This window comes from Heterocephalus glaber, unplaced genomic scaffold (assembly GCF_053883595.1).
Source record: "Heterocephalus glaber isolate CG9 unplaced genomic scaffold, H.glaber_assembly_v1.0 deba00001463, whole genome shotgun sequence".
Classification (NCBI taxonomy): Eukaryota; Metazoa; Chordata; class Mammalia; order Rodentia; family Bathyergidae; genus Heterocephalus; species Heterocephalus glaber.
The window spans coordinates 4,928,057-4,952,999 of record NW_028258310.1 but is presented as its reverse complement, the minus strand read 5'-3'; the positions used below and the strand labels follow the sequence as shown (position 1 = coordinate 4,952,999).

The 24,943-nt window shown below is 43.0% G+C and overlaps 1 protein-coding gene and 2 pseudogenes across 3 annotated transcripts in view; 1 reads left to right on the top strand and 2 right to left on the bottom strand.

Moving 5' to 3' along the window:
* Aldh7a1 (aldehyde dehydrogenase 7 family member A1) overlaps positions 1–24,943 on the top strand; it is a 50,705-nt gene that overhangs the window by 4,619 nt on the left and 21,143 nt on the right. For 2 of the 3 annotated variants that reach the window (XM_021266254.2, XM_004854458.3), the window contains exons 4-7: positions 12,858–12,938; positions 13,413–13,536; positions 17,781–17,913; positions 18,691–18,735. In XM_021266254.2, the coding sequence (XP_021121913.1) occupies positions 12,858–12,938; positions 13,413–13,536; positions 17,781–17,913; positions 18,691–18,735 (383 nt within the window). The remainder of the gene's footprint in view (positions 1–12,857; positions 12,939–13,412; positions 13,537–17,780; positions 17,914–18,690; positions 18,736–24,943) is intronic. The other variant, XM_004854459.3, reaches the window with a different exon arrangement.
* LOC101711329 (NADPH--cytochrome P450 reductase pseudogene) lies at positions 8,765–10,944 on the bottom strand (annotated as a pseudogene).
* LOC147826643 (small ribosomal subunit protein uS5 pseudogene) lies at positions 23,715–24,583 on the bottom strand (annotated as a pseudogene).

Here is a 24,943-nt window from a genome sequence, read left to right as displayed (position 1 = left end):
CCTTTGATCCTTTCCTCTAGCCCTCCCACTTCCTTCCCCTTTGCCCCTTTTCTTCCTATTTCACATTACCAATTACACATTTAGTCCTTATTTACACTTTCAGTTTCTCACACCAGAGAAACTATTCAGCATTTACACATCTGTGTCCTATTTATTTCACTTAAGAGTATTCCCTCAATGTGCATCCACTTAGCTATAAATGTCTCTAATTTCTTATTTTTTATGGCTGAGTAGTACTCCATTTTATAAAAAAACCACATTTTCTTTATCCAGTCTCCAGTTGATGGGCATTTGGGCTGTTTCCAAGTTTTAGCTATTACAAACTGCGCTGCTATGAACACGGGTGCACATATATCACTGTGGTATGATTCTTTTAATTCTTTGGGGAAGATCCCCAGCAGTGGAATAGCGGGGTCAAATGGGATTTCCAGTCCTAGTTCTTTGAGGTATCTCCATACTGATTTCCACAGTGCTTGCACCAGTCTACACTCCCACCAGCAGTGGAGCAGGGTTCCTCTTTGCCCACAGCCCCGCCAGCATTGGTTATTGGTTGATTTCATGATAGCAGCCATTCTTTCTGGAGTGAAGTGGAATCTCAGCGTTGTTTTCATTTCCATCTCTCGAATGACCAGTGACGTTGAACATTTTTTCCTGTATTTATTTGCTATTTCTACTTCTTTGTCTGAGAAATGTCTGTTCATTTCAGATGCCCATTTTTGGATTGGGTCTTTAAATTTGGGAGGTCTGATCTTTTTAAGTTCTTTATAGATTCTAGATAGTAGACCTTTGTCTGAGGAAGAGCAGGTGAAGATTTTTTCCCACATTGTGGATTGTCTCTTCACGCTGCTGGTGGTTTCTCTTGCTGTGCAGAAGCCTTTTAATAAGAAGAGATCCCACTCTTTGACTGTTTGTGCTAGTTCATGGGCAACTGAGGTTTTGTTCATAAAATCTTTTCCTACACTGATGTCTTCAAGGGTTCTACCTAACCTCTGTTCCAACTGGTTCAGAGTTTCTATTTTAATATTTAGATCTTTAATCCATTTTGATTTTAGTTTAGTGCATGGTGAGAGATACAGGTCTAGTTTTAATCTTTGGCAAGTTGAAGCCCAATTTTTCCAGCACCATTTATTAAAGAGGCTATCTTTCCTCCAGTGAGGGTGTTTAGCTCCTTTGTTGAAGATGAGATGGCTGAGTGTGTCTGGGGTTGTTTCTGCATCTTCTAATCTGTTCCACTGGTCCTCAGGTCTGTTTCTTTGCCAGTACCATGCTGTTTTTATCACAGTAGCTTTGTAGTAGAGTTGCAGGTTGGGGATTGTGATACCCCCTGCCATGTCTCTGTTACCTAGAATTGCTTTTGCTATTCTGGGTCTCTTGTTGTTCCAAATGAATTTTTGGATTGTTTTCTCAAGGTCTATGAAGTATGCTGCTGGGATCTCACTTGGAATTGCATTAAATCTATATAGCAGTTTTGGAAGTATGGCCATTTTCACTATATTAATCCTTCCTACCCAGGAGCAGGGGATGTCTGTCCATTTTCTGATATCATCTTCAATCTCTCTTTTCAGAGTGCCATAGTTTTCAGAGAAGAGGTCTTTGATTTCTTTCGTTAGGATGATTCCTAGGTATTTCAGTTTTTTGGATGCTATTGTGAAAGGAATTCTTTGCCCTATTTCTCTCTCAGTGAGTCTGTCATTGGTGTAGAGGAAAGGTATTGATTTTTGTGTGTTGACCTTGTAACCAGCTACTTGACTGAATTTGGTTATTAAGTCTAGAAGACTTTTGGTGGAGTTCTTGGGGTCTTCTATATAGAGTATCATGACATCTCCAAATAATGACAATTTGACTTCTTCATTTCCTATCTTTATTCCTTTTATTTCTTTCTCTTGTCTAATTGCCGTGGCTAATGTTTCCGGAACTATATTGAACAGGAGTGGTGATAGTGGACATCCTTGTCTTGTTCCTGATTTTAGTGTGAAGGATTTCATTTTTTGACCATTTAGTATGATATTGGCTGTTGGTTTTTCATAGATGGCTTCTATCAGTTTGAGGTAGAGACCATCTATTCCAATTTTTTGTAGGGTTTTTATCATAAATGCATGTTGGATTTTGTCAAATGCTTCTTCTGTGTCTATGGAGATAATCATATGGTTTTTGTCCTTGGCCCTATTGATATAGTGTATTACATTAATTGATTTTCATATATTGAACCATCCCTGCATCCCTGGGATGAATCCCACTTGATCAGGGTGTATGATCTTCTTGATGATCTTCTGCATTCTGTTTGCCAGTATCTTATTAAGGATTTTTGCATCTATGTTCATTAGTGAGATTGGCCTATAGTTCTCTTTTTCAGTTGGGTCTTTCTCTGCTTTGGGGATCAAGGTGATGCTTGCTTCCAGGAATGAATTTGGGAGCATGGCATCCCTTTCAATTTCATTGAAGAATTTAAACAGTAGGGGCAGCAGTTCCTCTCTAAATGTCTTGTAGAATTCAGCAGTGAAGCCATCAGGGCCCGGGCTTTTCTTAGGTGATAAGTTTTTAATTACATTTTCAATTTCATTGGTTGATATTGGGTTGTTCAGAATTTTAGGTCTTCTTCATACAGCTTTGGTAATTCATATGTATCTAGGAATCTGTCCATTTCTTCTGTGTTGTCCATCTTACTGGCGTATAGGTTCTGGAAGTAGGTATTGATGATCATCTGGATTTCTGCTGGGTCTGTTGTAGTTTCACCCTTTTCATTCCTAATTGCATGGATTTGGGCCTTTTCTTTCCTTTTTCTGACAAGGTTGACTAAAGGTTTATCAATTTTGTTGATTCTTTTAAAGAACCAACTCTTGGCTTCATTGATTTTTTGTATCATTCTCTTAGTCTCCATTGCATTGATTTCTCGTCTGATCTTTATAATTTCTTCCCTTGTATGAGCTTTGGGGTTGTCCTGCTCTTCTTTTTCTAGAAGCTTGAGGTTCAGCATCAGGTTGTTTAATTGGCCTCATTCTGTTTTCCTAATATGCATATTCACTGCTATGAATTTCCCTCGTAAGACTGCTTTCATTGTATCCCTTAGATTGCAATATGTTGTATTGTCATTGTCATTTAATTGAAGGAACTGTCTGATTTCTTCTTTCATTTCCTCTGTGACCCATCGGTTATTTAGAAGTGTGTTGTTCAATTTTCACGTGTTTATGAAATTTTTTGAGTTTCTTTTGCTCTGGATCTCCAATTTCATCGCACTATGGTCTGATAATATACAGGGGATAACTTCAATTCCTTTGCACTTCCTTAAACATGTTCTATGTGTGAGTATGTGGTCTATTTTGGAGAATGACCCATGTGCAGCTGAGAAGAATGTGTATTCTGATTTTGTGGGGTGGAAGACTCTGTAAACATTTGTTAAGTTCATTTGTTCAAGAGTTCGATTGAGTTCTAGTATTTCATTACTTATGTTTAGTCTAGTTGATCTATCTATTTGTGACAGTGGGGTGTTGAGGTCCCTCACTACAATTGTATTAGTGCATATATGGCTTTTCACGTCCGTTAGTATTTGTTTTATGTAGTTGGGTGCACTAGTGTTTGATGCATAGATATTTATGATTGTCATCTCTTCCTCTTGGATTCTTCCCTTTACAAGGATGTAGTGTCCTTCTTCATCTCTCTTAATTAGTGTTGGTTTGAAATCTACTTGATCTGCCAAGAAGATAGCTACTCCTGCTTTTTTTCGGGTTCCTGTCACATGCAGTATTGTTTTCCACCCTTTAACTTTCAGTCTATGAGTTTCCTTTTGAATTGTGTTTCTTGTATGCAGCATATTGTTGGATTTTGCTTCTTGACCCATTCTGCCAGTCTATTTCTTTTGATTGGTGAATTGAGACCATTAACATTGATGGTTATGACTGAACCGTATTGACTTGTCATTCCCATGACTTTTTCTTTTTGTTGGGTTCTCCCCCTTTCCATTTAATTTCTTGTCATGCCAGATGGGTTCATTCTGCTTTGCTTCCTGGGGTTGTGATCATCAATGTCTGTTCCTAGGCTATTGTGTAAAATTCTTTGGAGTGCTGGTTTGGTATTCATGAAGTTCCTAAGGTGCTCTTTGTCATGAAAGTGTCTTATTTTGCCATCAATTTTGAAAGATAGTCTTGCAGGGTACATCAATCTGGGTTGGAGGCTGTTTTCTTTTAGGGCTTGGAATATGTCACTCCAAGCTCTTCTTGCTTTGATGGTGTTGAGAAGTCTGCTGTGATTCTGATGGCCTTTCCTTTGTATGTGATTTGTTTCTTTTCTCTGACTGCTTGGAGAACTTTGTTCTTCTGTTGTGTTTCTGGAATCTTAACTATTATATGCCTATGTGTAGATTTTTTTTGATCAAGGCTAGTTGGAGTCCTATATGCCTCACTTATCTGTATGTCAAGCTCTTTTCCCCTGCTTGGGAAGTTTTCTGCCATTATTTCTGTGAAGAGAGTTTTTATATCATCACCACTCTCTCCTGTTTCTTCATTGAGCCCAATCAGTCTTATGTTATTCTTTTTTGCATCATCTAGCAGCTGCTGGATTGATTTCTCATGTTCCCTTATAATTTTGAAGCAATTTTTCTTTTCCTGGTCACTAATTGCAATCTTATCTTCTATATCTGAAATTCTGTCCTCACACTGGCTCATTCTGCTGTGTAGACTTTCAATGGAGTTTTTCATGTCCTGGAAATCTATTTGCATCTGTTGTATGGATTCCATTTGTTTCTTATGTTGGGATCCCATCATGTTCCTGAGCTCCTCTCTAGATTTATTAATCATGTCTTGCACTAAGGGCACAGTTCCTCCTGTTATCTGAGAAATTATTTCTGATTTCATTTTTTCCAGATCCCCTTTTGTTGCCAGTTCAGTGGGTCCAGGTGGTTGAGTATCAGAGTGTTCCATCTCATTTCCCTTTGGGGTTGCTGTAGGTGATCTGGAAGTCTGGTTTTGAGACTTATTTATATGTTTTCTCATTTCGACTGGGGCGGGGGGCTGTTAGCGCCTCCTCGGATTACCTCCTCTGAGCTGGGTGAGGTGGGACAGTGGCCGGGAGCAGCGGTAGGGATGGTGACCCAAAAGCCCTTTCCTGTGGGCTGGGAGCAGCTGGAGGGATGGTGGCCGGGAAACCCCTTCCTCTGGACCAGGAGCAGTGGGATTCTGGCTCAGAAGCCCCTCCCTCTGGGCCGGGAGTGGTGGGAGGGATGGTGGCCCGGAAGCCCCTTCCTCTGGGCCAGGAGCAGCGGGACAGAAGGTGGGCCAAAAGCCCTTTCCTCTGGGCTGGGAGCAGCGGGAGTGATGGTGACCCGGAAGCCCCTTCCTCTGGACCAGGAGCAGTGGGACGACGGCTCAGAAGCCCCTACCTCTGGGCCGGGAACAGTGGGACTCAGTACCTTGGTCTGGTGGTCTGGTATCCTCTGCGCCTTGGTAGTATGGAATCTGGTAGCTGCATGTCTGCAGTGGGGTGATTCGGTGTCTTCCGCGTGACTCAGGACCTTGGTAGGGCGTGCACAGACCTTCCTGTCTGCAGCGGGCTGATTCGGCGTGTGTTCTGCGTGACTGGGGACCTCGGCAGGGTGTGGGCAGACCTGCCTGTCTGCAGCGGGGTGATTCGGTGTTTTTTGCGTGACTCAGGACCTCGGTAGGGCATGCACAGACCTGCCTGTCTGCAGCGGGCTGATTCGGCGTCTTCTGCGTGACTCAGGACCTCGGTAGGGCCGTGATTGTCTTTCTTGAACATTGCACTTTGCTTTTCTTGTCGCTGCTGTTCTTTTGCTCAGGGCCCCTTTGACAGAGCATGCTCTTGCCCGACAGTGTTGGCCTCTGCCTCCAGGGCCCCTTCTCCTGCTGGTTATGCTTTAGACCTCTAAATGGAGCAGAGTACTGAGTGAACAGCTTGCTTTCATGGGTGATGAGAGTAGGGCCAGTTGGGAATCCTGCTTGTTAAAATTCGAGTTCAAAGTTTAGGGCAGAAATGGGTTTTCCTAACTGTGTCTCCCCAGGGCAGTGGCGTGGAGAGGAGCTGGTCCCTCGAGTGAGAGCAGCCCAGAGCTGCTGCCCTCCTGCTCTACAGCTTTCCGTGTTGGCCCTCTCTGGCGGGCCTCTCCCTGTGCCTGGCACTCACCCTTCTTGCTGGCCTCCTGCATGAGGACAAACCACTGTTTCATTAGTTCATTCAAGTTAAGCTTGGAATTTTTCCAAGGGAACTTTTTTCTTTTTGTTGCTGGGTACTGAACTCAGGACCTTGGGCTTGCCAGGCAGGCACGGCACTGCTGAGCTGTTTCCTTGGCCCAGGAACATTTTTTCTTTGAGGGAACTGTAAACTGTAAACATATGAAACAGTAGTTTATAAAAAGTGACTTCTTGCCAGGGGTGGTGCTTCGTTCCTGTAATCCCACCACTTAGGAGGCTGAGGCAGGAAGATTGTGAGTTTGAGGCCAGCCTGGGCTACATAGTGAGAACCTGTCTCAAAAAAAAGAAAACAAAGGCCTGGGATTTAGCTCAGTGGTTCTGCCACCTGCCTTGAAAGCAAAAGAATCTGAGTTTGATCCCCAGTACCAAAAAAAAAAAAAAAAGAAAAAAAGAAAAAGTAAACAAGAAAAAAGAAAAGATTTCTGTTGGGTATGGTGTTGCCTACCTGTAATCCCAGCTACTGTGGAGGCCGTGGTAGAAGACTGCAAGTTTAAACCCAGCCTGGACAATTTAGTAGTATTCTGTTTTAAAATAATAGGGCTGGAATGTAGCTCAGCACTCTCTGGGATCAATATTGAGTAGCCCCCTCTCCAACTCATTTCTCTTAACTAAAACCCACCACAGAAAACCTGACCAGGAAAACAGATTTGCTGCTTTCCTTAGTGAGCTAGTTCCAGCCCAGAATGCTGCATGTTTCTGCACCCCTGTTTTCCTCTTCATCTCTGATGAGGAACAGCTGGAGCTTCTTCCGTCCTTTCAGGACAGAACTGTTGTTGGCCATCTCTCCTATCTGTGAAAAGAAATGTCAGTTCATTAGTAGCTTTTTTTTTTTTTTTTTGAGTTAGGATCCTGCTATGTTGCCCAGACTGGCCTTGAACCTCTGAGCTCAAGTGATCCTCCTACCTCAGCCTCCCAGCGTCTGGGACTACAGTTATGCCCCATCACCCTGGGTTTCCCAAAGTCTTGGCTAAACCTTTCTTCAGTGTGTTTAGCTCCCTTCACATGGCTGTCTTAGCTGCCATTCTAAACGTGACTTCGTGGGTGAAGTGTGCAGACGAGAGGACTCTTGTTGCCCGCTGGTGGATGAGCCTGGACTTGCTGATGTCTGGTCCTTCCCGGACAGCCGATCTCATCCTGGAAATGCAGCTGCCTTCCTCGTTTCCTGTTTCTCCCATAATCCTTCTCCCCAGCCCTAATCCCGACTTTCTCTGCTCTCACTGCTCCTAAGACTCACCTGGGAAGCTGAAGAAAATAAAGATGCCAGATTTGAGTAGTTTGGGGTGGTGTCTGGTTATGAATGTTCCCTGGTGGTGATTCTTTCTCTAAGCTATAGTCAGAGTTGAGAGTCAGTGGTCAGTTACCAAGTTGTGGACATTGTAAATTATATCTCTTTTTTTTCCTTAGTCTAGTTTTCTGTTGCTATTGGGAAATTTATAAAGAAAAGAAATTTTCTTTCTTTTGTTCTTTCCTTTTATTTATTTTTTATTTTTTCCAGTACCAGGGATAGAACTCAAGACTTTGTGCTTGCAAGGCAGGTACGGTGCCACTGAGCTACATCTCTGGTCCTGCTTTTTTTTCTTTAATTGGACAGGGTGTTGTTAAGTAGTCCAGGCTGGAACTCACTATGTATCCCAGGTTGGCTTTGAACTTGTGATCCTCCTGCCTCAGCCTCCCAGAGTGCTGGGATTATAGGCATGTGCCACCAGCTTGGCTTTTTTTTTTGTTTGTTTGAGACAGGGTCTTGGTATGTAGCTCAGACTGGACTGCAACTTGCAGTCCTCCTGTCTCAGCCTCCCAAGTACTGGTATTACAGGTGTATACCACTGCATCTGGCTTCCTATGGTTTCTTTAACTGCTCACCAGGCAAATACAAGTCATGCCTCAGGTCTTAGCTCTAGACCCTAAAAGGTTTCCCACGCCTGTATTGCCAAATCATGCTAAATTCATAGTTCTGAGCTCATGTACAATCTTGTACCCACTTCAAGGCCTTCTCATACCTGTTTGTAACCTCTTTCTGGTCTCTACTCCCTAACTGGATGGTCAGCCTCAGTGGGCAAGAACTGTAATTGCCTTGTTTGCAGTGGTGTCCCAGGGACCAGCATATTTGGCACATAGGAAGTGTGTAGTAATTATTTTAAAATGATGTACAAAATGGGAGGTAAAACGTCAAGTATACTGGTCATTCAGATTGAAGTTAACCAATTTGACTAAACTTTATAAAATATGTTGGCTAAATTCTGTTGAAATAGTGCTGAATCCAAGCCCTGTGCTGGCAAATGTATAGGATCTGCACTAATTCATTTCACATTATAATTTTTTGTTTCCTTTTTCCCGAAGAGTGCATATATCTTAAAAATGCCATTTTTTTTTTTTTAACAGAAAACAGAACTTTATTCTAAGGGCCAGAGATTATTTAAAATTATTTACACTCATTCAAAATCATGTGGTGGGGCCAAGCCCCAGCTCAGCTGAGAACCGCCCCTTTTGTACAGCTGCCAAGGGCTGGAGGTGTGGGTCCCACACCCCATGCCCTTCGGCTGGGCTGCCTGGGGAGGCCGCCTTGGCCTGGGCAAAGGGATGCCTCTCAGGCCTGAAGGAATCTCTGTCGTGGGCCTGGCCCTGGGTCAGGCCGGGCAGGAGCCACCAGGGGCTGGAGGAGGGAGAGAGGACAGATCACAGGTGGAGAGTCTGGTGTGAGGGCAGGCGCATGGCGGCTCCTAGCTCCACACATCCAGGGAGTAGCGGCCCTTGGTCATCAGCTTCTTGATGTAGTCCACTGCCTGGGCGTGCTCTGTGGCGCCAAGCTTTGCCGCGATGTCGCAGAAGGTGTTCTGCACATTGCTGGGCATGTTGTGTGTGTCCGTGCAGACATAGATGTGGGCGCCGCCCTCGTGGATCAGCTTCCACAGGTGGTCCTTGTCCCTCTTCAGCAAGTGCTGCATGTAGACCTTGTGGGCCTGCTCCCTGGAGAGGGCCACATTGAGCCTGGAGAGGGTGCCCTCCTTGTGGAACTGGGCCAGCTCCTCGCGGTACAGGTAGTGTTTGTCTGAGTGGCGGCAGCAGTAGTACAGCAGTCTCCCCTACCTCCTTGCCCTGCTGCTGCAGCCAGGCCCCCTTCTGGATGAACCCCATGAAGGGGGCCACCCCAGTGCCAGGGCCCACCATAATGACTAGTGTGGTGGACTTGAAGGGCAGGTGGAACTGGAACTTGTGCACAAACATGGGCACCAGGGCCTGGCGGCCATTGTTGCCAGCCGGATTCTTGGCCTGCAGCCAGCTGGTGGCCACACCTTTGTTGATGCGGCCTGACTTGGTCTCATACTCCATGACCATGGCACAGATGTGCACGGCGTTGGGGTGGACCTTGGAGGAGGAGGCGATGGAGTAGTAGCGGGCATGCAGCAGCGGCAGCAGCTCACACAGGTGGTGGATGGGTGGCCGCAAGGACGGGTAGTCCTGCAGGATGGCCAGGATGTGCCTCTGGGCCTCCATCACCCAGCTCAGGTACAGCTCCTTGCCCTCATCCGAGGACGAGGCCATCTTGTGCAGCTCCTCCTCCTTGAAGGGCTCTGAGGCTGCTGAGCCAGCTCATAGAGCATGTTGGTGCGTGGGGGTTGGTGATGTCCAGGTAGTAGGTGAGAGCCATACGGTAGGCGGGTGCTTCTTGTTGGACTCCTCGTCTAGGTTTTTCAGGGATGTAACAACATCCAGGTCGGCACCCAGGATCTTCCCAAGCTGGTTGAAGAGGTTGGAGTCATTGGCCGGGTAAATGGCCACATGGTTCCCAGATCCATACCTGACTTTGGAGTCTGACATGTCTAATTCTAGGTGCATGAGGTATCGCTCAGTTCCCTGGTTCAGCTTCCAGTTGGTGGTGATGGCAGCCAGTTGGTGGTGATGGCAGCCAAGAACGGATTCTTGGCATCAAAGGGGGGTTTCAGACGGCCCATCTCACCCGTGTATACCCTGGCCTCGTCGATGTCCGTGTGGACCACAAGCTCATACTGGCGAATGCTGGACTCCTCTCCAGTGGCCTCCACCCCAAAGAATTCCCACACAGCCGGCCAGAACTGCTCTCGCCATGTGATGTCCTCCTCCAAGTTCCCATCGTCATCGCTCAGGCCCAGCTCGAAGATGCACTGTGCTCCGAGCTGCTCTAGCCGCTGGCCCATGTACTTGCTCATGGCGTTGAAGTGCTCATAGGCCTTGTTTCCCAGGCTGAACACCGCATACTTGATACCAGAGAGGTCCACGTCTGTCTCCTGCAGCCAGTCGTAGAAGCCCTGGGCGTTGTCAGTGGGGTCCCCCTCGCTGTAGGTGGCCATACAGAAAACCACCAGCGAGTTGTCTGTCCCTGCCAGGTTGCTCAGGTCGGTCAGGTCATAGTCCTCGGGATCGCCCGCCATGCCCCGCATGCCATAGTGGTGGGCGTCCTTGGACAGGCAGTTAGCGAACTCCTCGGCTGTCCCTGTCTGGGAGCCGTAGAACACGATGATGTTCCTCCCCGTCTTCATCTTTTCCACGAAGCTGATCTCTTTGACAGAGGTGGTCGTTGTCGAAATTTTGGTGAACTCAGGCATTTCTTCTTTTTCTTTCTAAAGAGGAACCAGTAGGTTAGGACACCAATGATGAGAGAAAACAGAATCATGTCTGTCGTGCTGAAGAGAGACACTTCTTCGGCAACTGCCTCAGCATTGGTGGCACTGGTGTCCATGTGGGAGTCCCCCATGTTGATCACAGAACTTCCTGAGCTGAGTCTGTCACTTTGATTCCCCCTACGAACCCAAGCTCTTGGTACAGCCCAACCTGAAGCCCGCCCCGCACCTCAGCGGCGGCCCCGCCCCCTGACCTGGCACTTAGTTCCGCGGTAGGGTTGGGCTACCTCCTTTGAAGCTGTGCTTTTCCCAAACCTTAAGGTCTCCCGCACTCTGGTCACCTCGGGGCCAGGATTGTGAGCCAACCCATGAGGCCTCCTGTTGCTGGCCACCGCTCTTCTCGGATCTCAGAGGTGGCCTGGGGTCCCTCCAACCTGACCGCGGAGAGCTGGGACTTGGAGGTTGTCTTGCTTGGGTGTGGAAAGCGGCCAGGCTGGAGGCGAGGGCTGGACCAAAGAGCAAAAATGTCACATTTTACAGATGTATAAAATGTAGAGAATGCAAGTGTTTTAATTCCTCTCCTAGAAGTGATCACTATCAGCAGCATGGTGTGTAGTTCTCCAAATTGAAGCAAAAGTTTACTTACCATGTACGTTCGGTACTTTTCTGTTTTCCTGTGGTAGCTCTTAAACGCTCTTCCTTGCTTATTTCAGAGAGTAGTCCAGTTTATGACTGCTCCATAATTAACCATCTGTGTTGATGGACATTTACATGGCTTCTGCTTTCTCTGCTAGAAACAGGGTTGTTGTAATTGTACTTTTGCACACCTATATATAAGCTTAGTTTCCAGAAGTAGAACTTATTAGTCAAAGGGTAGAAAAGTTTTCACTGTTAATAGACTGCCAAGCTGCCCTTCAGAACAGCTGTGCTAAGACAGTGACGCCCTGTCGAAGAAGAGAGAGCAAAAATAAAAAAAGCTCGCAGTCAGGTGCTGTGGGGTGATGAGGGTGGGGGACCGTTGGGTCCAGCCTGGGGGAGGTCCTTTTAGCTGCCTTCAGAAGGAAGAGCACTAGAGGAAGAACTGGAGGAGAGAGAAGAGGGTGCTGGTCATGTTGGGAAAACTGTATCTCCACTTATGAGTCACATTTCAAAATCTAATATGCCCCATGCCATACTCTCTATTCCCCAAAACCGGGGTCCTTCTCCCCAGATTGTCTTCATCTGGTCATTGTACTTCTGTCTGGCTATTCAAGCCAGAGACCTGAGGGTCATCCTTAGTTTTTTCTGTCTCTCCTGTTTCTTGCATCTGTTTCATTTGCGTGTCCTGTCAGTGCTGTTTCCAAAATGGGTCCACATTCACTTTTGGTCTCCTTTGTTACCACTGCAGTGTTAAGATTAGGTCACTGTACTCCCTTGCCCAGGCTAGTATAGAGTGTTTAATTGATCCCACTGCTTCTATTCTTTTTCTTCCATTTATTCTCTACCCTTCAGACAACGATACTGAAAGATAAAAGCAAGCCATCTTATTCTATACCGTAACAATCATTAAAGATTTCACGTTACTCTGAGTCAGATTCTGACTCCTTAAATGTCACTAGCTTTGCATGTATTGTGTTCCCATCCAGCCCCTTGTGTTTTCCTTCATTCCTCTTCCATGTTTTTTTCTCTATGGCTGGCTTTCCATTCTTCAGATTTCATCTTCAATCTCAATTTAAAGATACTTCCTGCCAAACTTTTAGGTAAAGTAACTTGTCCATGTGCCTTCCAATCTTGCTCTTCTGTGTTTCAGTACCATTTTGGTTGCCTTTGTCTTTGTAGCCCCTGTGGCACTTTGTAATTATTTGTTGCTTTTTCCACTCTGTTTACCTCCTGGTAGATTTTAGCTCAGTGAGTATCTTGCTTCTACATTTAGCCCCAGTTCTTAGCCATATTGAAACCTTCATGGGATCAAAAAGTCTTCTTTGATGTGGTTGTGTTTTGTTCCTCTGAAGTGCATATCTAACACTGTTGTAGGTTGGTTTTACACATTGAATCAGACATGGAAATTCCATTCTTTTCTTAGATTCCTGCTCCAAAGCGAGGAGAAATAGTAAGACAGATCGGTGATGCCTTGCGGGAGAAGATCGGAGTACTGGGAAACTTGGTAAAATATTTTGTTATATACATAATCTGTGGAGTGGGGAAGAGGCTGTTATACATTTCTGTTTATGTGATTGTGATTGTAAAAGCAACTTAGGAATTTAAAAAATCCTTTCTTTAGCGGAACAGTTAACGAGATGGATAGGAAAGAGGGAAAAAAATTCTTGCATTTTGTTGGTGGTGGGATTGAACCCGGGGAGTGCTGGGTTCTATTCCCAGCCCTTTTTATTTTAAGACAGGGTCTCGCTAGGCTTGAATTTGCCATTCTGTCTCAGCCTCCTGAGTAGCTGGGATAATAGACATTCACCCTCATGCCCAGCAATTCTCTGATTTAAAATTTTTCAGAAAAATAAGAACAGTCTTCCTTTAGTTTATTACCTTCACAAAATACACACAAAATAATATTTTTCACTTTTGCCTCCTCAATTTAATGTTTAAATTCTGTTGAGAAAATTCTACTTGGTTTTTTATATTTTAGGTATCTTTGGAGATGGGGAAAATCTTAGTGGAAAGTATGGGAGAAATTCAAGAGTACGTGGATATTTGTGATTATGCTGTTGGCCTGTCGCGGATGATTGGCGGACCTGTCCTGCCTTCTGAAAGTAAGCCATGACGTCAGTGGAATTGAGTTTTGTACTCTGATGAAGAGATCTCCATAAACGACTTAGGCTGTGCGTAATTTGCAAAAGAAGGATTGCAAGTAGGATATAAATATGTGAAAATATCTTTAATCTTTCTGAGAAGTGCAAATTAAAATAGGTGAGAACATTAGATCAAGAACTTTTCTTTTCAGTGCTGAGATTCCAGGTGTGCACCACCATGCCTGGCTTAGTCGAGAACCTCTTTTATGTTATTTGTTTTAAACATAATACCCAGTTTTGGAAGTCCCTGACTGAGATATTCTTTTTTTTTTTTTTTTTTTTGGTACCGGGGATCAAACTCGGGTCCTTGTGCTTGCGCAGCAGGCGGTGAAACCAATGAGCTAAATTCCCAGCCCTTGAGATATTCTTTTAACTCATCTAGAAGTGATCTAGAAATATACCCCCAAAGCCTTAAATTTAAAGCCATTTTTATGAATCTAAGTAAATAATCTAAAATGTAACCCAGAATCGAGGCACACACCTATAATCCCAGCACTCAAGAGGCTGAGGCAGGAGGATCACCGCATGTTTGAGGTCAGCCTGGACTATACAGTGAGCTCAATGCCAGCTTGAACTACATAGCAAAACTTTGTCTCAAAAACAAAACAAAATAGTGTTGGTGCACGTCTGTAATCCCAGCACTCAGGAAGCTGAGGCAGGAGGATCCCTGTGACTTCAAGGCCAGTTGAACCACATAATGAGACCCTGTCTCAAAAAACCAAACCAAACCAAAACCAAACCAAACCAAACCAAACAAAATCTAAAATGTGATAGACTTTTATATTAAAGATAGTCAGTGTGGTCTCAGTAACATTAGAAGTTACTTAGGTGCCAAATCATAAGGAAAATATTTAGCTAATTCTGATAGATGATTAGCATGTATTGAAAATAATGCTTATGAAGATTTCTTCTGGGCTGGCGATTTAGCTCAGTGGTATCTCGTCTGCCTCACAAGTGCAAGGTCCTGAGTTTGATCCCTGGTACCAGAGGGGTGGGGGCAAAGATTTCCTCTTCTAATACCACACTTTTATGGGAAGGTAGTATTTACTGATTTTTAAATTTTATTTTTGAAGAAATGGCATGTGCATAGCAGAAAATGAGAAAGGATTAAAAGGTAAAGGGTGAAAAATTTCCTTCTACCCCCTGGCTACTCCTTATATTGTGTATGTTTCCCATTTCATGTGTATATTTAGAAAATTTATTCACATATAGGCAAGTATGTATCTTTGTTTTTAAACAACAGCATGTGCTATACTTTTTTCCTACTTAATATATCTTGGAAATGGTTTCACATTAGTACAGTAAGAGGCATTCTTCATCATTTTATTTTATTTTATTTATTTATTTATTTAAGCTGCTGGGGCTGGAATACAGAACCTGGTGAACACTAGGCAAGCTGTTCTCTCACTGAATTACACCCCAGCCCTTCATTTTTTTAAATACCTATTTTGTTATAAAGAATTACAGTCTAGCTCTTCAGTGGCAGATATTTACTAAAGTTTTCAGCTTTTACTGTTACAAATTATGCTGCCAGGACCAGCCATGCTCTCCGAAGCTGTTTCACTGACAACAAGGGCTTCTGCCCTGGTAATATTTCCAGTGTCGATGGGATGCCTCTGTGGTAGAATTACTGGGCTCTTACTGTCATCTGTTCTCTGTGTTTTCTGATATTTCCATGATGGGAAGTATATTACATTTATAATCAGGAGAAGAAATTTCTTAAAACAAGGCATTGTTTTCTTGGGATATTGGGTGACAGTGGGGATGAAACCCAGGGCCTCACACATGTGAGCTTTACCACTGAGCTGTGTCCCCAACCATTGTTATTTTATTCTGTCTTTTTTGAGATGGTCTTGCTAAGTGCCCAGGCTGGCTTTGAATTTGTGATCCTCCTACCTCAGCCTCTGAGTTTCTGGGATTACAGGTATGAGTCCAATACCTGGCTAGACGCCTCTTTAAATGTATTGTTAATGTCCTTAATTAGATATAGAAGAGTAATTCCCATTATCCAAGATTAATTTTATGTCATTGAACACTTTCAAGAGTGTTTTCGAGTTTAAAGAGTCAATAAATATCCAATTTGGGGAAGTATACATGTGCAAGTAGTTCCTTTGATTTATACCTGCCGTGGTGTCTGTCTCACCAGTTATAATTTTTCAGTTACTTATATCTTTTTAAGAAAAGATTATTCATCTGTGTGGAGGCTTTGGGGTAACTGACTTTACTAACTTAGTAAATGCTTGTGAAATGTCTGCCTGGTGCCAGGAGGCTTAACAGGTGACACTTGGTCAATGAGGTGTAATCCCGAGTCTCGGATTTATAGGCTTTTAAGTTGCTTATGTTTAGGGCGGGAGGTAGTTGTAATAACTCGTGGTAGGTGCTCTGATTTGGTGGGGGATAGGACGGTGAGCAGTAGGGGGACACCCCGCTTGCCTATGTGCCCTCAGGAAAGGCCTCATAGGAGACGAGAGGGAGATACAGGGCTGGAGCTGGGATTGCTTCATACAGGGAAGAAGCCTGTTACAAGTTTAAGGTGGGATAGTGGCTGATTTAGGAAATGCATTGCTTCAGCGCCGAAGGAGGGTCCTCTGTGGGGGAGAGAGGGACTGGGGAGGTGGGGAGGGACCCTCAGGAAGGGACTGCCCTTGTCATGAGGAGATTGCACTGTGCCCTGAGTGCCCAGCAGACATTGTGCTGTGAGCAAGGGAGTAACCTCAGTAGGATGGAGAGGGAGGCAGGGAGGAGCTGGGAGAGGTTGGGATGCCTGGGCGACAGGAGGGCTGGGAATGAGCTGCAGCAGGAGCCCCCAGTCTTCACTAGCAGTGGGAGTGTGGCCCGAGAGGGTGGTGGCGGGGTGCTGCCCGTCTAGCTGGCCTGTGGTTTAACCAGGGTGTGTGAACCTTCACATTCATTGCTCTGGTTCTTCATTGCTCCAGCTGCCTTTGATTAAAATAAGCCCTTGTGAGATTATGGTTCACTTTCAAGTTTGTATTTAAAATATAAACATTTCTGGGTTTTTTTGTTGTTATTTGAAACAGGATCTCATTATGTAGTCCAGGCAAACTTTGAACTCACTCTGTAGTCCAGACTGGCCTTGAATTTGCAGTCCTCCTGCTTCAGGCTCCCAGGTGTTGGGATTACAGGCGTGTGCCACCACACCTGACTCTATATTTTTAATTTTCTTATTGTGAATATGAAGGTTTTTAAAAAAATTTTATTTTATTGGTACATTTTAAGTATACAGTATAATGAGATTCATCATTGGAAATTTGCACCTTTACATAATCTCTCTTGGTTCTTATTTTTCCCCCTTCCCCTGCCCTCCCTTCAACCCCTCTATCCCTCCCTATTTACAAAGACTGTTTCTATTTTTTCATTTTCTCATATTAATTCCATCCCTTCTTGATTTTTTCCAGATCCTCTTTTGTTGCTCGTTCAGGGAGTCCAGGTGGTTGAGTATCAGAGTGTTCCATCTCATTTTCCTTTGGGGTGGCTTTAGGTGATCTGGAAGTCTGATTTTGAGACTTGCTTACGTGCCTTTCATTTTGACTGGGGGGGGGGGGCTCCCTGTGGTGTTGGTGCCCGAGTGGCTCACATCCTTTGCACTGGGAGCAGTGGTACGGTGGCCCGGAGGCCTCCTCCTCTGTGCTGGCAGTGGTGGTACAGCAGCCCGGAAATGTGAATATGAAGTTTTTGTAATTCATTCAGTCATCATGAGCATATAAATGAGCTACTTTATCTTGAATTTGGAGAGGCTGGTCCAGGGTTTCATCAGGCAACAAAGAACATACACTTAAGAGTCACAAGTCCTGCATTCTGGTCATGTTTTGCCTTTTGCTATCACATCTCTTAGGGCATCTTCTAGCACCTCTCTAAAGTTTTCTTGTGTCCCAGGTGGGACTGACTGATGCTGTCCTGGTCTGCACACTTCCCATGAGGGTCACAGCATAATGAATATCATGATCTCTGACACTGTGTAAGAAGAAATACTTCTGTTTTATGCTAAGCACCCATCTTCCACAGCTGAGATATCTAGAATCCCCTCTGTTCTGGTGTATGTACTTTTGTTCCAAAAATGAAAAATTTCAGACCTTGTGGAAGCCTGAGGTGGAAACCCATGCTGTCTAACATTTAAATCCACTTAGTGGCTTCATGTACATTGAATTCACATGCTTGAGTGTGTCCCCTGCCTTCCCTCTCTCCAGGGCCTGGCCATGTACTCATTGAGCAGTGGAATCCTGTTGGCCTTGTTGGAATTATCACTGCATTCAATTTCCCCGTGGCAGTGTATGGCTGGAACAATGCCATCGCATTGATCTCTGGGAATGTCTGCCTTTGGTAAGATCTGCTCACTTTCCTATCCAGGAATAAGGAGCCATTTTCATGTACTACTAAAATGTCTTAAATTTATTGAAATGTTCTCTATGCTTGTTCTTTCAGTTAGCAAATTAAGTAACATGTGCTAGTGGTAAAGTACTGATTTTAAGTATTTGCATATTTTACCATTGCTGAATGACTTTTTTTGAACACATGTGTGTGTCCCTTCGTCCCTCCCAGCTCCATTTCCATTCCTAGTTGCTGTGTTTTTCAGTTTTGATGCTGATGTGTCAGGCTCCCCTCCATGGTTCCAGGTCTCAGTTCTCTGTGACACTGACCCCTCCTTCAGATGTAATGATCTTAAATGTCACCCTCAGTTGAATATACACAAAGGCTATAAAATAAACATAGTTGGGAGGATTAATGATGGCAGCACTTTGCCAAAGAAACCTGTGCTTCCCAGCATCTCGATCCGAATGGCTAGTTGTGTAGTTGATAGATTCCCACTTCATTTGGGTGCTGTGACTGGCAGAGGTTCGTGTCACAGACCCTGTGATCAGTGCGGGAGGGGAGTTCAGCATCACTTCGTACCATTTTTATTTCATGAAGGTTTAGTAGTTTTTTAGGTCCCACCTGAAGTATTGATTTCTGTGGGTTACTAGACTGGTTTGTTATGTAATTGGACTGAGTTTTTTATCAAAAAGACTTTTGCTTCTGCTTAATAATAAAAGGTGTTTATGGTTTTCCTCATTATATTTCTCTTTTTTTTTAATCCTTTTCTTTTTTAACTATCTCAAGGAAAGGAGCCCCAACAACTTCCCTCATTAGTGTAGCTGTCACAAAGTAAGTATGTGTGGCTTGCTTTTTCTTGGGCATGGCATAGTCTTGAAAGAATGATTGATAAGCCCTGAGTTTAGTCTGATGTGAAAGTGCCGTGTTTATTTAAGCATGGAATTTGGATAACCTCTTTCTCCTTTGGTTTTTATAACATTGTTATGTCATTTTACCATTTACATAGCTCTTTCAGAGCCCTAGCATTTAATTTATCATCCTGGAAACTTGCCAGATATTGACGTAAGTATTGAACTCCTCTGGACTAAAAAGTTTTCATCACTTGGAAAATAAAAATATTTCTACTGGAGAAGAAATATCCTGACAGTTTAAGGGTTATATTTGATAACTATTCAACAAGCTCATGGTTTTGAGAATAGATTTCTACTCAGCCCAATTGCTTGGTTGCTTGCTTATTTATTTATTTTGCTTATTAGACTGTTAACAAAACAGAAACAAGGTTGAAGGTGTACCTCAGTGGTGCAGCACTTTCCTAATATGTACAAGGGCCTGGGTTTTTTTTTTTTTAAATATATATATTTATTGGTACATTTTAGGTATAAAATACATTTACATTTATCATTGGGTGTTTGTACCAGAACATGATGCATCTTAGTTTTTATTTTTTCTCCCATTACCTGTGCACCCTTCAGCCCCTCCACCCTTCCCTATCTACACAGAGTTTGATTCCATTTTTTTTTCTCATAATTTTTTTCTTTCCCTTCTTCCCTTTCCCCTTTCCCTTCCACCATCCCCAAACCCTTGGACCTTTTCTTATTTCAAATTATCAATTTACACTTTCAATTTCTCACACTAGAGAAACTATTTGGTATTGACACGTGTGTCCTATTTATTTCACTTAAGAGTATGGCCTCAGTATGCATCCATTTAGCTATAAATGTCTCTAGTTTCTCATTCTTTATGGCTGAGTTGTACTCCATTTTATAAAAAAACTACATCTTCTTTATCCAGTTTCCAGTTGATGGGCATTTGGGCTGTTTTGAAGCTTTAGCTATTACAAACTGTGCCACTATAAACACAGGTGCACTTATGTAGCTGTGATATGATTCTTTTAATTCTTGGGGGAAGATTCCCAGTAGGGGAATAGCTGGGTCAAATGGGACCTGTAGTCCTAGTTCTTTGAGGTATCTCCATACTGCTTTCCACAGTGGTTGCACCAATCTACATTCCCACCAACAATGGAGAAGGGTTCCTTTCTCTCCACACCCCCACCAGCATTTGTTATTGGTTGATTTCTTGATAGCAGCCATTCTTTGTGGGGTGAGGTGGAATCTCAGTGTTGTTTTCATCTGCATCTCTTGAATGACCAGTGATGTTGAACATTTTTTCATATATTTACTTGCTGTTTTTACTTCTTTGTCTGAGAAATGTCTGTTCATTTTGGATGCCCATTTTTGAATTGGGTCTTTGAATTTGGGAGGTCTGATTTTTTTCAGTTCTTTATATATTCTTGATAGTAGACCTTTGTCTGAGCTACAGCTGCTAAATATTTCTTCCCACATTGTAGGTTGTCTCTTAGCTCTGTTAGTAGTTTCTCTTGCAGTGCCGAAGCTTTTTAATAAGATGAGATCCCAGTTGTTGATTCTTTGTGCTAGCTCCCGTGCTACTGAAGATTTGTTCATAAAGTCTTTTTCTATGCCAGTGTCATCAAGAGTTCTACCTAACTTATCTTCCAGCAAGTTTATTGTTTCTGACTTAATATTTAGATCTTTAATCCACTTCGATCTTAGTTTAGTGCGCAGTGATAGGTATGGGTCTAGTTTTAATTTCTGACAGGTTGAAATCCAGGTTTTCCAACACCATTTATTAAATAGGCTATCTTTCCTCCAATGAGAGTGGTTGGCTCCTTTGTCAAAGATGAGGTGACTGAGTATGTCTGGAGTTGTTTCTGCATCTTCTAATCTATTCCACTGATCTTCGGGTCTGTTTCTTTGCCAGTACCATGCTGTTTTTATCACAGTAGCTTTGTAGTATAGTTTCAAGTTGGGGATTGTGATGCCCCCAGCCATGTCTCTGTTGCCCAGAATTGCTTTTGCTATTCTAGGTTTCTTCTGTTTCCAAATGAATTTTTGGATTGTTTTCTCTAGTTCTGTGAAGTATATTGTTGGAATTTCAGTTGGCATTGCATTGAATCTATATAGTAGTTTTGGAAGTATGGCCATTTTCACTATATTGGTTCTTCCTACCCAGGAATAAGGGACATCTTTCCATTTTCTTATATCCTCTTCAGTCTCCTTCAGAGTGCTGTAGTTTTCAGTGTAGAGGTCTTTTGCTTCCTTTGTTAGGTTGATTCCTAGATATTTCATCTTTTTAGATGCTATTGTAAAAGGAATTATTTCCCAAATTTCTCTCTCAATGGGTCTGCTATTTGCATATAAAAAGGCTATTGTTTTTTGAGTGTTGACCTTGTATCCAGCTACTCTACTGAATCTGTCAATTAGGTCCAGAAGACTTTTGACTGAGTTTTTTGGGTCTTCTATGTAAACTATCATATCATCAGCAAATAATGACAGTTTCACTTCTTTCTTTCCTATCTTTATTCCTTCTATTTCTTTCTCTTGTCTGATTGCTGTAGCTAATGTTTCCAGAACAATATTGAACAGGAGTGGTGATAGTGGGCATCCTTGTCTTGTTCCTGATTTTAGTGTGAAAGTTTTAAGTTTTGACCATTTAGTATGATGTTGGCTGTTGGTTTTTCATAGATAGCCTTAATCAGGTTGAGATAAAGACCACCTATTCCAATTTTCTGTGGCATTTTAATCATGAATGGGTGTTGGATTTTGTCAAATGCTTTTTCTGCATCTATTGAGATGATCATGTGGTGTTTGTGCTTGACTCTGTTAATATAGTGTATTACATTTTTTTTTAGAGTACATTTATTGATTTATGGATGTTGAACCATCCTTGCATCCCTGGGATAAATCTGACTTGGTCAGGGTGTATGATATTCTTGATGACACTCTGTATTCTGTTTGCCAGTATCTTGTTGAGGATTTTTGCATCTATGTTCATTAGGGAGATTGGTCTGTAGTTCTCTTTTTGGGTTGGGTCTTTCCCTGGTTTTGGAATCAAAGTAACACTTGCTTCCAGGAATGAATTTGGAAGCCTTGCTTCCCTTTCAATTTCCTTGATGAGTTTAAATAGTAATGGTATTAGTTCTTCTTTAAATGTCTTGTAGAATTCAGCAGTGAAGCCATCAGGACCTGGGCTTTTTTTTGTTGGTAAGTTTTTTATTACATTTTCAATTTCACTCATTGTAATTGGGGTGTTTAGAATTTCTCTATCTTCATTTAATTTTGGCAATTCATATGTATCTAGGAATCTGTCCATTTCTTCTGTGTTTTCCATTTTCTTAGAGTACAGGTTCTCAAAGTAGGTATTGATGTTTCTCTGGATTTCTGCTGGATTTGTTATGGCTTCGCCTTTTTCATTCTTAATTGCATGTATTTGAGCCTTTTCTTTCCTTTTTTTGATAAGGTTGGCTAAAGGTTTATCAATTTTATTTATTCTTTCAAAAAACCAGCTCTTTGATTCATTGATTTTTGGTATCATCCTCTTAGTCTCCATTGCATTGATTTCTGCTCAGATCTTTATCATTTCCTTTCTTGTACGAGCTTTGGGTTTGTTGTGTTCTTCTTTTTCTAGGAGCTTGAGGTTCTGCGTTAAGTTATTTAACTGAGTTCTCTCTGTTGTCCTAATATGGGCATTCACTGCTATGAATTTCCCATGTAGAACTGCTTTCATTGTGTCCCACAGATTCCTGTATGTTGTACTGGCATTTTCCTTTACTTGTAGAAACTGTCTAATTTGTTAATTTCCTCTGTGACCCATTGGTTGTTCAGGAGGGTGTTGTTCAATTTCCATGTGTTTGTGGGTGTTTTGAGGTTTCTTATGTTATTGATCTCCATTTGTATTGTACTATGGTCTGATAATATACAGGGGATAACTTCGATTCTTTTACCATTACTTGGATATATCCTATGAGCTAGCATGTGTTCTATTTTGGAGAATGACCCGTGTGCAGCTGAAGAGAATGTGTATTCTGATTTTTTGGGGTGGAACACTCTGTAAACATCTCTTAAGTCCATTTGTTCAATAGCTTTGTTTAGTTCTAGAATTTCATTGTTAATATTTTTCCTAGTTGATCTGTCTATTTGTGATAGAGGGCCGTTGAGGTCCCCCACTACAATTGTATTAGTGCTTATTTGGTTTTTCATGTCCATTAATATTTGTTTTGTATAGTTGGGGGCATTTGTATTTGGTGCATATATATTTAGAATTATCATCTCTTCCTCTTGTATTGTTCCTTTCACAAGGATGTAGTGACCATCTTTTTTTTTTTTGGTACTGGGGATCGAACTCGTGACCTTGTGCTTGCGAGGCAGACACTGGAACCACTGAGCTAAATCCCCGGGCCTGTAGTGACCATCTTTGTCTCTCTTAATTAGTTTTGGTTTGAAATCTACTTTGTCTGCAAATAAGATTGCTACGCCTGCTTTTTTCTGGGTTCCTGTTGCATGGAGAACTGTTTTCCATCCTTTTACTTTCAGTCTATGGATTTCCTTTTGGGTTAGGTGTGTTTCTTGTATACAGCATATTGCTGGGTTTTGCTTCATTTTTTTGTTTTGTTTTTTGTTTTTTGGTACCAGGGATCGAACTCGGGTCCTTGTGCTTGCGCAGCAGGCGGCGAAACCACTGAGCCAAATCTTCAGCCAGGGTTTTGCTTCTTAATCCATTCTGCCAGTCTATTTCTTTTGATTGGTGAATTGAGGCCATTAACATTGATAGTTATAATTGACAGATATTGACTCATCCTTGTCATGATGTTTTACTGTTGTTGGCTCTTTTATTTCTTATTTTCCCCCCTTTTGCTTTAGTGTCTTACCTTGTGTGGTGCCTTCTCTCTGCTGGGCCTCATGGAGTTGTGACCTTCATTGTCTTTTTTTAAAATTTTTTTTTTTTAATTCAGATTTCATTCATTTTTATTTATTTTTTTTTCTGAAAAAACCCTTATGTTGTAGCTACTGCTGGAGCTTGAGTCCTCTGGACAGAGACTGTGGTGTGGGTTTTCACAAGATGGTCAGTGAATTCCTGGTAGGGAGACTTGGTGAAGACAGTCTCTTTCCACAGGTCTGGGGTCAGGTAGCTGTAGGTCTTGGAGATGGCATCAAAGGTGGCCTTAGCAAAGTTGCCCAGAGTAGCAGTGCAGCCCCTAGCAGAGGTGTAACAGTCATCAATACCAGCCATCATCAGCAGCTTCTTGGGTACAGGGGCTGAGACGATGCCAGTGCCTCTGGGGGCAGGGATCAGATGCACCAACACAGAGGCACAGCGGCCTGTCACCTTGCAAGGGACAGTGTGAGGCTTGCCAATCTTGTTCCCCAAGTAGCCTCTGCGTACGGGGACAATGGAGAGCTTGGTCAGAATGATGGCCCCTTGAATGGCAGTGGCTACTTCTTTGGAACACTTCACACCCAGACCAATGTGACCATTGTAATCCCCAATAGCGACAAATGCCTTGAACCTGGTACGCTGGCCAGCACGAGTTTGCTTTTGCACCGGCATGATCTTCAGAACTTCATCCTTGAGGGATGTACCCAGGAAAAAAATCAAGAATCTCAGACTCCTTGATGGGTAAGGAGAAGAGATAAATTTCCTCCAGGGACTTGATCTTCATGTCCTTGACCAGCCGGCCCAACTTGGTGACAGGAATCCACTCCTTGTCCTCCGCCTTAATGCTGCGGCCTCGAAGGCCACTGCCAAAGCCTCCGTGGAAGCCACCGCGGTCTCCCATGCCTGGGCCCCCGGGGCCTCCACCGGTGTCATCCGCCATTTGGTGTTTCCCCAAGGAAAAAGAAGCTTCATTGTCTTTTTCTAGGATATTGCTTAAAATTGTGGAGTGCTGGTTTGGTGTTCATGAAATTTCTCAGGTGTTCTTTGTCGTGAAAGTATTTAATTTCCCCATCGATTCTGAAAGATGATTTTGCCAGATACAACAGTCTAGGTTGGAAGTTTTTTTCTTTTAGGGCTTGAAATACTTTACTCCAGGCTCTCCTTGATTTGAGGGTTTGTGTTGAGAAATCTGCCGTGATTCTGATGGGCTTTCCTTTGTAGGTGATTTGTTTCTTTTCTCTGCCTGTAGAATTTTGTTCTTCTGTTGGGTTTCTGGGATCTTGACTATTATATGTCTAGGTGTAGA